General features: G+C 44.2%; 1 protein-coding gene across 1 annotated transcript; it reads right to left on the reverse strand.

Moving 5' to 3' along the window:
• Positions 1-227: 227 nt before the first annotated feature.
• Positions 228-16,781, reverse strand: mmp14a (matrix metallopeptidase 14a (membrane-inserted)). Its single transcript, XM_037113070.1, has 10 exons — positions 16,344-16,781; positions 6,456-6,604; positions 6,136-6,258; positions 5,454-5,761; positions 5,209-5,370; positions 4,643-4,782; positions 4,408-4,546; positions 4,154-4,304; positions 3,047-3,162; positions 228-2,609 (listed from the first exon to the last, which is right to left on the reverse strand). Exons 1-10 carry the CDS (start codon positions 16,425-16,427, stop codon positions 2,290-2,292), a joined length of 1,692 nt encoding a protein of 563 aa, XP_036968965.1. The 5' UTR covers positions 16,428-16,781; the 3' UTR covers positions 228-2,289.
• Positions 16,782-16,971: the final 190 nt, after the last annotated feature.

The raw sequence follows: 16,971 nt of genomic DNA on the forward strand, positions 1-16,971 counted from the left end.
TAACTTCAACATCTGGTCAAATCTTCATTATATTCTCTGTTTTTTTTTTTTAATGTTAGGGGAGTAAATCAGGTATCAAAAATGTGTTTGGCTGAAGGTTGCATGACATGGAGTGTTTATGAATAATCAGATGAACAGATTATGACAGAATGGAAAATGATGTCTAAATATTTGTAGAAAATAGTTTAATTTCGCCGTATCTGAAGAAATACAAAAGTGAAAACAAGCAGGAACAAAAATCTCATTCCATTTTATTGATATGATCATCATTATAAATATCATTACCATTATCATTGTTATTATCTTAATCAATTCACCTACAATTTTGATTTGTGTAAAAAAAAAAGAAAAAAAAGAAAAGAAAATCATTGAGCACCATCAAAAGTTCATAAATAGCATTGCTTGTTATTCTGTGCCAACATCTGGGTGATTTCGGGAAAAACTCCCTGAAACTCACATTTACCCCCTGATCTGATCTAATTCAACACACACTGAGTGTAAACTGGGATTCATCTCCACCATTGTCATGTTATGCCTCTGTCCAGCAGGACTCCAAATGACAATGTACAAAAAAAAAAAAAAAAAAAAAATCATTGCAACTTTACCAGGACAACAATAATAACAATAACCATACTTATAATAACAACAATTTCCCATAACGACGATAATAATTAAAACAATTGCACAATATTGTTGGAAAACTGTACCGCTTACTGACACAAGCAGCCCTGCTCATATTCGACAACTGGAATGTAAGATTTGTGAGATAAGACATCACGCTTTTTTTTTTTTTTTTAAAGAAATATTTTTCCCGTCTGACTGCTTGCACTGACTTAGTGAAAAGAGTTTTGCCTGTGAATCGAGTTAAGAAAAAAAAGGACTCAAGTGTTTGTACCAGTAGGACAATCTGCTAAAGCGACACCACCCTGAACCGCCTCCAGCAGCCTCGTGTTAGGCCTGGCACTTGTGGACATAAACCTGGTTACACTAACTAATCTGTGCATGTTCAAAAGTCTGCATCAATCGATACTAACACTGTGCATAAGGGACTTTTTTAAAATCATGGTCAGCTCTATCAAATCTATCCAAAATGTTGGCAGGTGATGATAACTAAAGCTGGACGTGGTCATGCAAAGATGGGAGACAATCAATCAATCAATTACTTTGAGAAATATGAACTTTTTTTTCCTACAAAAACATCTCAAACATTAATGCTGGCAAAACATGGGCAACAGTACAAGAACATTACCTTAATAAAGCTGGCAGAATTTTGTTTTAAAGGTGCAATATGTAAGAACTTTGGTTGAAAACATTCAAGTGTCAGTGTGCTGCGTTGCAATGTTCAGCCCCAGGTTAAAAACTCCTGTTCCAGTGATGTTAACGCCAACAAATCTCGCTTGCCCCAAGCTCCAAGCCTGGATAGCCAGCCCGAATCGCTAGCTGTATGGCTAACTGAGCTAAGTAGCTAACTGTGGCTACAGTCGGCAGTAGTTTGCAGTTACTCTGGGGACACACATGTGCACATGAATTTGAGTGGCCAGTTCTTACATATTGCACCCTAACATATGGAATCATTTGATCAAAAAATACAAATCTGACCAGACATTCGACAGACAGATACACTTCAGGCGGTGCTTCGACAAGCACGAAGTTCGAGGTTCGACACCTGGCCCTATTTTGTGCTGAATAAAAGGAAATGTCAACACAGTTTATTCAAAAATGTCACGCTGAGTAAAATTCCCAAAAACCCCAACAGACTTTGGACAGCAAATGTATTTAAGAGCAAAAACTCTTAACAGAAGTTAAAGATGGATTTCTGGGTATAAACCCAAACAAGACACAGATTTTAAAGTGAATCAGACAGCAGTTCAGCTGGAGTCGTCCAGTTAAAGTAGAGGGAGGGAGGAGGGATGTTTTTTTTTTTTTCTAAACACATGTGAGAGAGGGAAGTCGCTGATGAACATGAGTCTCGTTGTATATCTCCCTCCTCTATGCGAGATTGTGGGTATGTTTTTAATCTCTGGACACAGAACAGTACATGTAAATCGTTAACATACAAATACACATTTTCCTGATTTTCAGTTTCTAGGGCCTTTTTCTCTCTCACTTTTGTGGCACATACAAACCACCCAAACTTCTTCCCCCATGTCTTCCGTCTTTCCTCCCGTTGCTCTCTCCTCCTCCTCCTCTTCCATTTCTTCCCTCCCCGCTCTCGGTTTCCATCTTCGCCCTCGGCCCTCGTTCTCTGTCCCTCTGTGGCAGTCTGTCAATCCCCCCCCGTCGCTCTGTCTACACCTTGTCCAGGAGGGATCTCTGGCAGTAGAGGAGGCGTCGAGGCGTGCCGTACTTCCTGAAGAACAAAAGCGCTCCCAGGGTGACCACAACCAGCACCAACAGGAGGAGAGGGATGACCACGGCGGCCGGCCCGGCGCCGCTCTGCGATTCGTCCACCTCGATGATGATCACCTCCCCTTCCCGACCCTTCTTGGGCTCATCGCTTTCGCAGCCCATCCAGTCACTGAGTACGGACTTGGGGTAGCCGGACTCCACCTTCATGTACTGGTTGTTGAACTTCCAGTACTTGTTGGCTTTGTAGAAGTAGGTGTAAGCTGAGGAAAGTGGAAAGATTAAAGATTAGAGGCTAGTTCAATGAGATTTAACGGTTGTGAGTGTTTATTTGATTCAAAACACATCAATACAACTGTTATGTCTGCAAAATGTCAGAAAATTGTGTAAAATAACACGATTTCCTAACAGCAACATCTTTAAAATGCTTGTTTTGTCCGTCCAACAGTCCAAAACACAAAGATATTCAGTTTACTATCACATAAGATAAAGAAAAGCAGCAAATCTTCACACCTGAGATGCTAGAAGAGTGAAATTTTTGGCATTTTTACTTGATAAGGATCAATCAATATAAAAAAAAACAAACATTGCCCATCGACTTTTCAATAATACACTCCTCGTTTTGGCTCTGACTGTAGGCAACATAAGATCTTGGATTATACATATCCACATCATCAGTTGAGTGAGGTGGGGAACTTACATCCATCTTCGCTCATGATGGCGGCTTTGATGTTATCCGGGGCGCCGCTCCACGTGCTGATGGGTTTTGGATAACCGCTGTCCACGGTGCGAGTCTGCTCGTTGAAGCGGTAGTACCTGCAAACCACACGAAAGACACAGAAGATACATTTGTCTGATTCTGATCTTTGTGTATCTTTAATTCGAACAGTTAAAGCTGCTACGAGGAGCTTTTGCTTTTGTTGATTCTGGCGACCCCTGTGGACAAAAGTGGTACGAGCCCCACCACCTCCTGTCTTAAAGATCTTGATCTGGCCTTTTTTTAATAGTTTGCTTTTATAAACACAGCTGTTAGCATTGAGCTAGCATTTTGATGTCTTTATGTAGTCAAGCGACATCTCTTTCATCAAACTTTCAGGTGTAAAATCAGTGTAGTTCTCCTTCAAAACATATTCTTTAAGGACAGCAATGTTCCAGGGATTAAATATCTACGTAAAATGAAAGTGAGGTAGCCTTAATTTGGATGTTAGTCAAAAAGGAGGATGAGGTTGGGGAAGTTTTGACTCATGACCTCAACTGCTGGCAGACAATGCCGCTGGTGTGTCTCAGTGATTTAGCCGTGTTTTGGTTCTGCTGTGTAATCGCAAATGTTTCTGTTAAGTCAGGGAATTTTCATCCCTTCTTCTCTCTCCCATCATTTTCTATTTCTTCCCTACTGTTGGCTATCTAAATACAGGCATGGATGCACAAAAAAGAAAGTGTGTGACTGATAAGCGAGGGGAAGGCCACAGTGCTCGTCAGATCACTGAGGTGTGGAATGCTACCTTCACAACAAGCTTGCAGATAAGAAGGGTAAACATACAGGTGATATCGACTCACTACAACTGAGCAAAACTACACATGACTGAATGAGTGCTGCGGGAACATTTCAGAGAAAAACTTCTATCTTATCTGTGAGGTCAAAAGGACAATGAATAAAAAGGAAGTACGCCCGTTCATCTGCCTTTTGAAATGAGGACAAAATTGAGAGAATAACTTGTTTTAGCAGGCCTGTTTCTCTTCAAAACTGGATTCGCACAAATAAAATGTACTTAACACATCAGATTATACACAAAAAGGAGAGACTCACTTGTTGCCTCTGAAGAAGTACGTCTGTCCTGTTGGCGTGTAGAAGAGAGCGGCATCGATCTTGTCTTTGGGTAGACCGGTGCCCAGGTCTTTCAGGCTCTTGGGAGAATCCTTGTCCATGCTGGACTCACTGAAAACCCAGTACCTGTCACCTGGAGGGACAAAACGACACAGAATGAGAAACCATGAAATGAACCTCTTGAGCAGCTGAAATCATTGCAAATCTCGTCTCAATCCAGCTCAGATGGGACCTACCCTTGAAGAAGACAAATTTCCCATCGTCCCTCTCGTAGGCGGCGTTGATGTTCGAGGGCAGGCCCTTCCAGAAGTGGCTGATGGTCATCGGGTAACCGGTCAGCACCTTGTTGTTACGCACACGCCAAAACCACTTGTCCTGCAAACACACACAGACAGAAGGATTAGAAATGCAGCAGAGCGTGTGTGAAAGCTCGATGATTTGGTGTCTGAGAACAAAAGGGGTCTCCCGTACCTTAAATACAAACTTTTCCCCTCTGAGGATGGCGATGGTGTCGAAGTGTCCCTCGCAGATGTCCGGGCCGACGTCTGGGGTGGATGACTTGGTGGGTCGAGGGGGTGGGGGAGGAGGAGGGGGACCCCCGGACTTGGTTCCTGTGGGAGAGACGTTGCAAGAGTGAGGTTTGAGCTTATGTTAATGCACATATCAACGCTATATTGACTCCTGTCAGCCATTTTGGTCCGGACTTAAATATCTCAACAGCTACTGAATGGACTGCCATGAAAATTTAGTACAGATGGTCATTGTTTCCACAGTGTGACGGACTCTGGTGATCCCCTGACCTTTACTCTAGCGCAATCATGGGGTTCACTTCTTTAGGTTTTGAGTGTCTCAACAATTAGCACCGCCATTTGCTCACAATTTGTTTTGATTATGACTAAATTCCTGCACAACTAATGACCTCCCATCAGCCTCAGCTGTACTTTGTGTAGTGCTAATAGTGCTAATTAGCAAATTACCAAACATAGGATATGCAAACATATCCAACAATTCCAAAGTCCTCTGGGAGAACAACGTACCGTAGATGGCCTGGATGCCTCTGCGGTCGTCGTCTGGCAGCTGGAAGTTTTCCGTATCAAACCACTGGTAGAAGGGGGCCATGATGGCAGAAGGGTCGTTGGAGTGCTCCAGGCCCAGGGCGTGACCCAGCTCATGGACCGCCACCAGGAAAACATCATTACCTGCAGAGAGACACGGAAAGATAACATTTAGTTTCTGTTTCTTCCAGGATCTACATCTCACCGTCTAACCCTCTCTCACTCACCCCCCTGGTCGGTGTTCCCGGTGGTCCAGGGCTCGGCGAGGTCAAAGTGCGTGTCTCCCCCTATGCCATTTCCCGGGAAGTAAGCGTGGGCCAGGAAGCCGCCCTCGCCGTCGAACGGCGTGCTGTCGCCATGGAAGCCCTCAGCGAAGGACAGCATGATGTCCGCGAACTTGTCGACCTTGTCTCTGATTTGGCTGTAGGGGATCTCTCTGAAGGTGAGCGGGATCACGCTCTCCCACACTTTGAATGCTCTGCGAATGGCTTCATACGTGGCTCGCTCGCCAATCTTGGGGGTGTAGTTCTGTATGCTGCCATGAAGGATGGAGAAAAAGGGGGAATTAAGGCGGGAATGGAGGATTCCTCTCAAACAAAAGTTGCGTTGGGCTTCACGATAAAAGCCTTTAACACAACATCATTTATGAAATCTTAATATTTTTGGGTTAGGGTTATGATAGAAAACTGAACAGATTTGGGTTTCCACCTGAGGTTCAGTGAGTTTGGAAAACAGTGATGGAATTTTTTCCACATTTCTCAAACATTTTCTTGATCACACATTCAATTGATCGATTGAGAAATTAATTGCTAATGAGAATCATCGGTAGCAGCTGAAGGTATATCATCACTTCCACAAAACAATCATTTTACATGTGAAACTTCAGCAGTGAGCAGTATTGGTGTGTACCTGAAGGTGACCTCAGACTTGTCCCACTTAAGACCCTGCACGGCGTATCGCTTCCTCCTCAGGTTGGTTTTCAGCTGCGGGCCAAACTTGTCTGGGACGCCACAACGCGGCCGGCCCATCGCCCTGGCAACAACAAAAAAAAAAAACCCTCTCAGCTACAGCATGTAAAATATTCCCTCTCATGTGAAGGACACATTTTTTGTACATAGCAATCTTGCTTTTTTTTTATGTGACTGTTAAATCCTCACTCAGTCCCAAACTGTTAAATATTCTAATGTCTCTGAAACTTTGAAACCGAGCAGTTGTCAAACGGGACTTACTCTACCGTCTCGGGATCTATGGAGCCGGTGACTTTCAAACCATAAAACCTCTGCATGGCCATTATCGCTGTTACAACGGACTTTGGCGAGCGGATGGCCTGGGCTCTGACATCGCCTGGAGGCAGGTAGCCATACTGCTGCAGCCAAGCCTGTAAGAGACGGAGAATAAAAGAGAGGAATACATTTATTTAGATATTGAATAAAACACTTTCCTACTGGACAAGGCGAAACAGATCAGCTCCATAAGCTATAACCAACTAAAAGGTGGACAGAGCAGAAAAAGTGACTTCTTTGTTTATTTCTCAAAGTAAGCGTATTACTATAAGTATATTTATCATATTCTGCATTCGACAAAGTGATGAATGAATACATGATGCAACAATACAGGGTTTTTCCCTTTGCGGCATGTATCAATATATGATTATTTTGTTGTAGAAAAACATGAGCAACTCCAACACTGATGCGGATCTGCTTTGACAGCTGAATAACTTCATTATGTATATTGCCATTATGAGATACTCAGGCTGAAACCACTAAAAATGCATTTACAACATGGAACTTGCAATTAAGAACCAGAGAAACTTTTGAGTTTTTACTTTTTTTTGCCATATTTTGCAATGTTTTAGACCCAACATAGAGAAAATATAGATCATAAAAAAGCATATTGGGCAGAAAAGAGATTTTCATGGAGGAAAATGAGGCGGGATGACTGCCTGGAAAACACCGCTGCGTATGTCAGACTGTCGTCATTTCATATCAAGATACAAGCAACAAAGTCAAATCATGTAAAAGACAAAACAAACCTCCCTTATCTTAGCTGCTACATTGAGCATACAGTGTTTTTGTATATTTCTATAAAATACAAGACTGACAAGCAACTAAAGATTGAAATTTGTCTGCTAAAATACAATGATAGTCTTTTATTTCAGACTAAGCAGCAATTAGGAGTGTTGCAACACATAATTAACATCTTTCTGTGCTGATTTCTCAGTGAGTTACTCAGTCTGCTGTTAGTCAGACAGGCCAGAAACAACACAAAAACTACCTGAAAACATGTGACAGAACGTCTTAGTCGGCAGAATATAAGGGATTGGCCACTTGTGCGAGCCTGTGGGTGTTTTTGTGCTTCCAGTCAACTCTCAGAGCTTGTTTGGACCTGCTTCTCTGAGTTCAGATGTGTCACACAGATTGGAGATGGTGAAAAATGGAGACAAATGGGGGAGGATTGGAGTTGTACTAGAGTTAGTCCAAGCAGACCTACAAACGCTCTGCTCCACAGCAGCCAACACACACTGAGGCAGCTCGGCGTGTCAAATTTATGGCCGTTTCTTCACGCGACTGCGACATTATCCCGTTTACGAACTCTTCAAAACCCACACCAAATCCTCACATGCCCCCTTGATTTATGCTGAGCTCGTTACGGGGGAACTTTGTTGTGGGGTCGTAGGGAGGGATGAGAGAGGAACTGAAAGCCAAATAAAACACACAATCCGAAAACACTGATGTCATTTCAGTCACGATGACCCAGAAGCCTGTCTAGACTATCGCAGCCAAAGACAACTGGCGGTCATGAGACTGGAAAAAGGAACATTTTCAGCAACATTAAGGTCCCTCAAAGCTTGAGTTTAAGATCTCCCCGCCGCTGTCTGTGTTTGTCCTCCTCCTCTTTCTCTCCGTCGGCCTTCGTGTCAACCAAAACCACCACTATTTATCTTGACACATGAAAGACTGGCCTATTCTTTCCACTGCCTGCTGCTGGTGGTCAGCTGGACTAAGACTGTCTTTAAAGAGTACCACTCATACACTTTCATTTGCTGTCTTGCCTAGAGGGAGATGAAAAGATGGATACCATCATATCTGCCTGTTATTACAGCCAGACATCGCAATGGCGCAAGAGCTGGAGTAGGTTAGTTTAACATAAAAACTGGAATCAGGGGAAAACGGCTAGCTTTTGATGAACAGCAGCCACAGTGGGCACACATGACAAATAAGCCTAAGGGATAACGGTAAATTGCGAACAGTAGCACAAGTAGGCCTCGACAAAAAGCAATAAACACACAACGTCCATATAAAATCTCTTAACATTAGCTAACTTGCTTAAATAACAGCTAGCAGTCGCTAACTTTGTTGCCTAGAGTTAGATGACAAAAAACCATTTGTGCTATCCGTCTGTTAAATGTTCATAGTCAATAGACAGGTATCACATTGGCGCCTAGGAAGGTTAGCTTAGTTAGCATTCAGACTGTGGGAAACAGATAAACTCTGGATGAACAAATGTTAGATAAGGCGTACTGGCAAATGCTTAGGGTAGCATTAGTAAAGAATCAAGACATGGAAGTTACCATGACACAACAATGTCTAACATTATGTTGAGTTTGCTAACACTAACTTACTTTCTTGCATGGAGCTGGACAAAATAATTGATAGTGCTAGGTTAGCTTAGCATGCAAATGGGACTGGAAACATGGGGAAACAGCTAGCTGAACAGTAGCACAAATGCTAACAGCTAAACAAAAAAATCGATTGAAAAGTTTAATTAGCTAACTTTCTTTCCAGGAATGAAATGAAAGGATTGGTACCATTTGAATCTACCTAGTTAATACTTATAACAGACAGATAATGGCACTGGAGCTAAGAGATGGTTAGCTTAGTTAGCATAACAGACTGGAAACACCTAGCCTTTGGGTGAACAGCACCTAACTGCGACTATATGCTACCATTATTTAGCCGCCATAAGCTTGTCGGTCAAACCAGACCAACTGAGGCCTTTACAGCAAAACCACTTATTGTATTGGGTTGAAAGGGGTGTTTTAGATATAAATAGTATGTGACATGTCTTGCTTCATAAGTTACACAGACATAGTCTTTAGGCCAAAGTGTAGAAGTGACTCATTTTTAAAGGGAGGTTTCAGTATGATGGGCGCTTGCAGGTTGATATTTTACACTTGCTGAGCCAGACAAGCTGTTTCCCTGTTTCAAGTCTGAGAGCTAAGCTAAGCTAACTGGCTGAGGGCTGTAGCTTCACATTAATGCCCCCCTTTTGTTGGCGCTGTAGAGGTTAAAATGCACCTTGAACTGTGTTTTCCACATATGCACTAACACACATCTTCATCCCCACCGCAGATTAAGTCGGTGGAATTACCCCGAATTCCTACATTAGCGTCATCTAAAACCTCAGATATCTCTCTTATTCCACCATTAGTGCTGTTTTTCTCTTCAAGCCTTCCCCCTGCGAGTGAAAGGGGAAAGCAGAGGGGGAGGGATGGAAATGTAGCGACTGAACGGGCAGGACTACCTGGCCTTATACTGCCCAGGCACACACAGCCACTGTTAGCACTGTGGTGGGCAGAGAGGCCAGAGAACAAGGTTCACTTATGATGACGTGCAGCGAGGAAACACCCCCCCCCCCCCCCTCCATCTCTGTTTACTCCCCCCTCCTCACAATCTCTTTAAGATTTCTCTGGATTATTTAAGCATCTAGTTAATCTAATTTATCCCCTGACTTTCTCTTGAGTCAATCAGCCCCTAACACCAACCAAAATGACTCTCTCCGCCTCTCCGCTGACTGCTGCTAGTGTGCGCTGTGGCTCCAGTGTGGTGACGCGTCTGCTTCTATAAAAACACTCCCCCCCCCTCCCTGAAAATCTCCCCCACACCATCAAGACCTCCAACTACTTCTCTCCTCCAGTTCTGAAACTACTCCACATACCACCGCCGCCTCCGGTTGGGACGCCAGGTATCCCAGCATGCACCCCTCCTCCCTGGAACTCCCAGCAGCCACCATCAAAGCTTCTATTTATTGAGACTTGTACATGGCTGGTATTGTTGGCCCACGGGGAGGCTAGGTAGCTCGGTGCGCGGCCATGTGTGGTCAAAGGGGGCTGACTGCTGGTTTGGGTAAACACACACCCCTGGGTCTGTGCGGCATTGTGTGTGTGTGTGTGTGTGTGTGTCTGTGTGCAGTGTCTCAAGGTCTGAATGTATAGTACACAGACACTGAAACTCAACCGGCGTGATGCAAGGTTCGGTCAAAGAAGAGGTCATTTTGGTGGAGGGGTGTGATGTATACATGGTTTCTGTGACCCTACCTTGACCTTACTATTTTACGTAGAGCTTAATGGATGGATTTTGATAATCTATTGGGCATTTTTGGTCCATAAAACAATCTACAGGTAAATACATAATACTTGGAGCTCTTAATTTTTTAAAAAAGTGGAGGAGGAAAAGCCAAAATATTGGACTTTCAGCAATCAGCAGATGCATCAAAAATAAAAATATGAATTAGTTGCACTTCTAACACTGGACAGTATGTTTATTGATAATCAGACTGATTGAAAGACAACATCTAAACTGAGGCAAGTGTAGTACGGTGCCTGCAATCATCTTCTAAAGAGGAAAACAAACATCTTTTGACAGCAAGATCCTCAAAAATGCACTTCGCCAGGGCCACGCTAACTTGTGAGGGAGCCCCGGGGCAACAGTGAGCTGCTGGGCCCCGGATTAAACCCCCCCCCACCCCGCCATATGCCGGATACACATTTTTAATTAACTCAGCACAAACCAGTTGATTCACGGTAAACCTGGAGCATTACAGGACCTGTTGTTTGCCGCCCTACTGTAAACCCACGCTCTTATTACTCACATTCTCATGAGATTGAGTTGGGAATTTATTTTCCGGATGTACTACAAAAAAACAAAAAAAAAAACAAAAAACAGACTGACCACAAGTTCCTGGTAGAGTCATAAACAAGAAAAAAAAAAAAGTCCCATGAGCCGTTTTAAGTGCTGTGGTAAGAAACAACAGGACGGTGACGTTCTCGGAGGAAGTGAAACTGGCAGTGCGTCTGAACATCCGTTACGCGGGTGTTTGTCTATATTTATGCTGTATTTACTGGATGTGAGATTTACCTGAACGCTTAAAAGTTTCGATGACGTGTCTGTTTAACAATGCCAAAGACCGTATTTCTCTTGTTTATAGCAATCCTGCCAAGTTTTAAAGCACGATTTGTTTAAATTGCCTCTATAAACATGCACTGTTTGGTTCTTTCTTTTTTTTTTTTTTATTGTGAATGTTGTTTTTGTCAGGCAGACAAATGACAGCTGGACAGTTAGATCCCACCAGGACGGAGGAAAGAAAATGGACGGACGAGGGAGTGAAGGACAGAAGGAGATGATCTAATGTGCAGAGTTACATTAGAGAAAGAGAGGTAAAGACATTAGTAGGGAAGAGCGGTGAAAGAAAAGAGGGGAAAGAGAGAAAGGGGGGGGGGGAGGTTTGAAGCACGGCTGAATTTAAATTCGAGGGGACTGAGTCAGTTGTTCCTCTCGCTCCGGTGCCAACGGAAAAAACTGAGGGCTCTGCTCATGAGCGGCCGAATCTCGCATTGCCTTCATTTCTTGGCGTCTCTGACCCAGTTAGCACCCACACCAGCGCCTCGCCATCGCTTTCCCCCGCATCTACACTTTCTGCTGGGTCAAACAGGTCAGGTTAAAACCGCCCAGTCGAAACCGTGTTTAACTGACGCGAGCCAACAACAGCTGGCATGTTCGTATGCAGTTTATATGGCGGCTGCAACGCAACTGGAGGGATAAACAGCTCTGACCGGGCTGTAGTTCGCCGCTATAAACTGTTTGTCGGGCAGTAATTCCACTGAAACAACCAATTACGTATACTCTAGCTTTTTCATTACATCTTACTTGTCATCGCCTTGGACTTAGCAAATTCGGTTGCTCGTCAGACTGATGTGTATTACTTTCTAATAAGGCATACTTAAGATTCATTACCACTTATTACATTAATGGCTAATCATTAGGCAACAGATTAGTCATTAAAAGGGGCTGTTATTGGGCTGCCAGGTAATAAAAAATCCATTTGGCTGGTTGTAGCTCTTTGTTAAGAGCCGGGCTGCAAAATGAGCACATGTATTGTCCGGAATGTAAAGCTCTTTAAAGCAAAGATAAACACAAATATAGGTAGAACTGACTTGACTTTACCTCCATCAACAATTCATGCAACATTTTAGGCTTTTTTACAGACATGTTAGCGGCAGCTGAAGAAGTATTTTAATCCTTTACTTCAATTGTAGCCACAGCTGTATGTTAAATTAAGCAAAGGGGTAGAACAATAACTGTACTAACAGCGAAATAAACCCACATCAATCGATTTCTAATGAGCAAAGATTGTTGCCTCTGGTCCGATTTGTGTTGTGTTGAAACCAACAAAGCACTTGACAACAGTGTTGTGATCCATCTACACCCGCTTGAGGCCGATCCAGTGTAAACAACGTCAACTGAGACAGGAAGAAATAAGCACACGTTGCTAGCATAAGCACACAGAACACAGGCCTATGAAACAATATGTTGCCTTGCTTATGGCACAAGGCCCCTGTACTCGTTATGCAGAGGGGCCCATTTATACATAACATTATTGGATCATTAAGAGATTTAATAGCCTAAAATTTCAGTACTGCCTGTCTGAAACTGTCACAGTACAGTACTTGAGTATATGTACTTAGTTACCGCTGTTACTTTTAGCAGCTCTAGAGGTTTTTTATCTCCATCAGGAGGTTGCACATCTGGCCTTTAGCTTTAACCAACCAGCTGAGCACCTGACAGTAAAAGCGTTTTGGTCAAACTGAGGGTAAAAATGCATCTACGCTGGAAAACTTTCCCTCTTTGATGTCCTCTGTCTCAACATGGCGGACCACTTTCTTGGCTGCGGGGTGAAGATAAGCTCCCTCTCTCTCCCTTGAAGTCCATCGGTTTCTCGTTAAGCCCGATCCAGCTGATTGTTTTGACATTTCTTAAGTGACAGCCGCTGCCTGTCGGAGCAGCGTGCGCCAGATCTGGAGCGAGCCTCTTTTTCCTTTTGATGCTACATCAACAGCCACTCCACAGTCGAGATAAAGGGAATTGAACCCAGATGTGTTTAGAGCAGATCTGCTGGGATCACCAGACATGTGTCTCCAGATGGCAACGGGAAATCTCCTGAGTTTTTTTTTTTGTTTTCTCTGTCTCTCCAGCCAGATATGGAAGGATCCTGTTTTAGACCGTGTTGTTTTCATTGCTGCCCACTTCCTTCGCTCACAGAAGTCCAACTAAGCTTTTTTATTCAAGTAAAGAAAGGTTAGACAAGGCAAAAGCCATGAATGAAAACAGATGCCGGAGGTGCTTGACTTCACCAGAGGAGACTGGCGAGAGAATAGTGGAAGAAGTCCTTTTTCTCTTTTCACTCAGCTTGGATTAACTGGCTTTAGTTTGTCAGAGTGAAGTCAGAGAGGGATGTTCACGTGTTGAGCAACGCCGATAAACCGCAAACATTCCTCCAGACTCTGCGTTCTGCTTTCTCAACCCCCCCATAAAAGGAACCTCCTCGGCACTAATTAAACATTTGTGTCGCTCAGTTGTTGTTTTGTCTTTTTTTCTTTTTCCAATCGGCACTGTCCTAGTTTTTTCCCCGCACACACTAGACACGTCTGTCTTTTGATCACAGGGTTCATGTACGGCTCCTCGGGTGACGTAATCCTTATAATTAACTCCTGTTTCTGCATCAGGACTGACTGCTGTGTCTGACAACACCGGGCGCATCTCTTTGTCTGATGCACCTCGTGTTATATCCAGCACTGTCGGTTATTATTAGCTTAGCACCGAGGCGATACACTGCAACAGTGATGTTAGAGATATTGTCCTACGGCTGCCGAAGGCGACAGCCGTGTTTTCCCACTTTGTTTACAGACATTCATCACTGTGCCCGGTGTGTCCACCACGGGAGGGCGGCTGCCTGTGGCCTCTTATAAACTGTCTGAGTTGTCCGCCATGTCTGGCTTTGACTCACACGCCAGCATCTTGTGGTCAGTGACTAAGGTCCTCTTTCTCTTCCCCTGTGCGTCCCGTCCAACCCAGAACTACAGCGCAGACTCTTGTGTATCTGTTTTTGCTCAACAGTTCGCGGACCTTTTGCTCTGTGAATCAATTTCCTGCGACGGCCGCCACATTAGTGGTGCATCCTGTGTTTTACAGCGAAACACCTCGGATCCGCATTTATGACTGGATGTGACTAAACGGTGATACAGAGTAACATACTCACACCAGACAACCTTAAGGCAACATTGTGTAGGAGGTGGTTCCACATGCGATTTGTGCACAACGCCATCCTGTAAAATTCCAGGTTTCTGTCACTTTAATATCACAGCTAACCGGCTAATGGCGGCTGCAGTTTGCAGCAGCTAGCAGTTACTTTAGCAACAAGTACAACTATCTGTTCATCAGGAAAGTCTGTAAGCTAAGAGAGCTGAGACTCTAAAGGGAAAACCACATGTTTTTTTAAAAAATATGATGATGTTGGTGCGTGACTGAGTGCCGTTAAGCGTTTTGCACGTATCCAAGCGATCCTATTGGCCCATCCTTGCTACAAAGTGTAAATACAAGTGATTTTGGTGCAGAGTGGGACTGGCAGAGATGCCACTCACCCTATTACAAGTCAATGTACCATCAAAATGGTATTTCAAAAATTTTTGAAGTTGTGATTTTATCACAACTGGATGGAGGAAACTTGCTGACTATTTTGATGGTTGATTAATCCATTACAGGTAAAAATGTTGAAGATCTGCTGTTTGCTGCTTCTTAATGTAAAGGGGCTTGAACAGTTGGTTGGAAAACTCTTGTCAGCTTTTGCAGAGGAGCAATAGAAGGCATTCTGACTGGAAAGACCACAAACTGGCATGCTTCGTGCAAGACTCTGGAGCGGGGGGAGATTAAAACCACCGAGAACATCATTGGTGAAGTGCCCTCTAGGGTGCCCTTTCTGTGTGCCGGTGCCCTTTTTATTTTTCTGCCCTTGCCCCTCAGACCTCCTGAGTCTGCCACTGATGGGTATCCATCTGCAGCGCATCAGTGATACCTGAGAGACAGCCACAGTCTCTCCACCTTGCTGCCAAAAGATACATACATACTGCCATACCATACCCGACTATGTTGCGTTTACAATCCCGTTGTTGTAAAACAACTATTACTTTTACCTCACGATCACGGGGACTACCTGTAGAGCAAATGTGACTTGGCTCGAGACCGGCGGCGCCCAGTGAGCTCGTACCCAATCATTTACAAAGCTGCACGGGACCTGGTGACAAAATATGTTGTTCAGTCGCTCACTAAACTGCACTTTAGTGTCTCCGGGCTGGTGGGTCACGCCGTCTGACGCCTGAGGCCTGCAGTCTCCCACATAGCGCGCTCATGTCCAGCTTGTTGTGACCAGCTTTGGAGGCCTGTGCAGTCTCCAGATGAGAACCATTAACCCCCCCCAACCCCACACCCACCCACCCGTCAGCACCACCAGAACAAAGCAGCTCAGCTGAGGTTTCTAAACTGTGCATTGCCCACCCTCCTCCTCCTCCTCCTCCTCCTCTTCCTCCTCCCCCTCCTCCTTCACAAGCCACAAGAGTTTAGACTCATGACATTTTTTTCTCCGGATGGAGTTTCATCTCTTGTTACAGTTTTCTGCTGGGATGGATTCTTTCGAGCAGATCTTTGTCAGGAGGGAGAATAAACATGGATGGGAAGACAAGCAGCTCCTCCCTTGCTGATAAGAGCAAACCTTATCGACATCAGGAGGACATCAGTAAAACTAATAATTCTCTGCAGTGATCTGTAAGTTATTTGGACTTTCTGCTGGGGAACACTGCAAATCTGCAATACATCATCCATGAATATGACAGAAACTGTTAAAACAAATGAATCCACGCAGAACAAACATTTAAAAGTTCATATATATATATATAAAAAAAATCAGTATGATGAGCTACAGCAGCCTATATGACACACTTAAGATTCCTCTATACATCAGTGTGCACAGTTTAAACTACATGAAGCTGGACTTCCCATGAGACTTACCTCTGCTTTCAGCACATTTGCAGAGACGGAGGTAAAGCCAAAGCAGCACAGACCACAGGCCAGGGTGAGGAGCTGGAGCAGCATTCTTCTATCTGCAGACTACCCCTCAAAAAAAAAAAATCTTCTGGAAACTTAACTTTCTACACAAGTCCCACAAGTAAAAAAAACAAAAATACGATTTTTACGATGCTACTCCGTTATGCTTTCAAAACGTGGCAGAAAACTTTTTTTCCCCCTCCCCTTCGGGTGTCCGCATGGACGCTGAGAGCGCAGCGGACGGCTTCTCTGCGCAAAAGGCGAGTCGGGAGTCGGTCCGAGCTGAGGCGCAAACACCGGACGAAGCGCAGAAAACCACCGGGCGGCTCAGCTGGTGTTCACTAAGGCTTCATAGTTTGGCTTCCTGTCTTCTGGTGGGGTTTGTCTGCAGCGTGTGTGGACGTGGTCAGGGGAGAGAGAGAGAGAGAGAGAGAGAGAGAGAGAGAGAGAGAGAGAGAGAGAGAGAGAGAGAGAGGGGAGATTTTCCTCTGGGTCCTCCTCCAGATGTGCAGACGTCATTTTGTTTTAGGACAGCTGACAGAGTTTATCAGTGTGCGCATCAACAATACCTCAAAGCAGGGCCGTAGACAGG

The sequence above is a fragment of the Acanthopagrus latus genome, chromosome 10 (assembly GCF_904848185.1).
Source record: "Acanthopagrus latus isolate v.2019 chromosome 10, fAcaLat1.1, whole genome shotgun sequence".
Lineage (NCBI taxonomy): Eukaryota > Metazoa > Chordata > Actinopteri > Spariformes > Sparidae > Acanthopagrus > Acanthopagrus latus.

Coding starts and splice junctions, on each gene's coding strand:
- mmp14a (XM_037113070.1), bottom strand. CDS start 16,427: ATGCTGCTCCAGCTCCTCACCCTGGCCTGTGGTCTGTGCTGCTTTGGC. Junction 5,371..5,453: donor CGGGAACACCGACCAGGGGG/GTGAGTGAGAGA, acceptor GTCTCTCTGCAG/GTAATGATGTTTTCCTGGTG. Junction 2,610..3,046: donor CATCATGAGCGAAGATGGAT/GTAAGTTCCCCA, acceptor CACTTTCCTCAG/CTTACACCTACTTCTACAAA.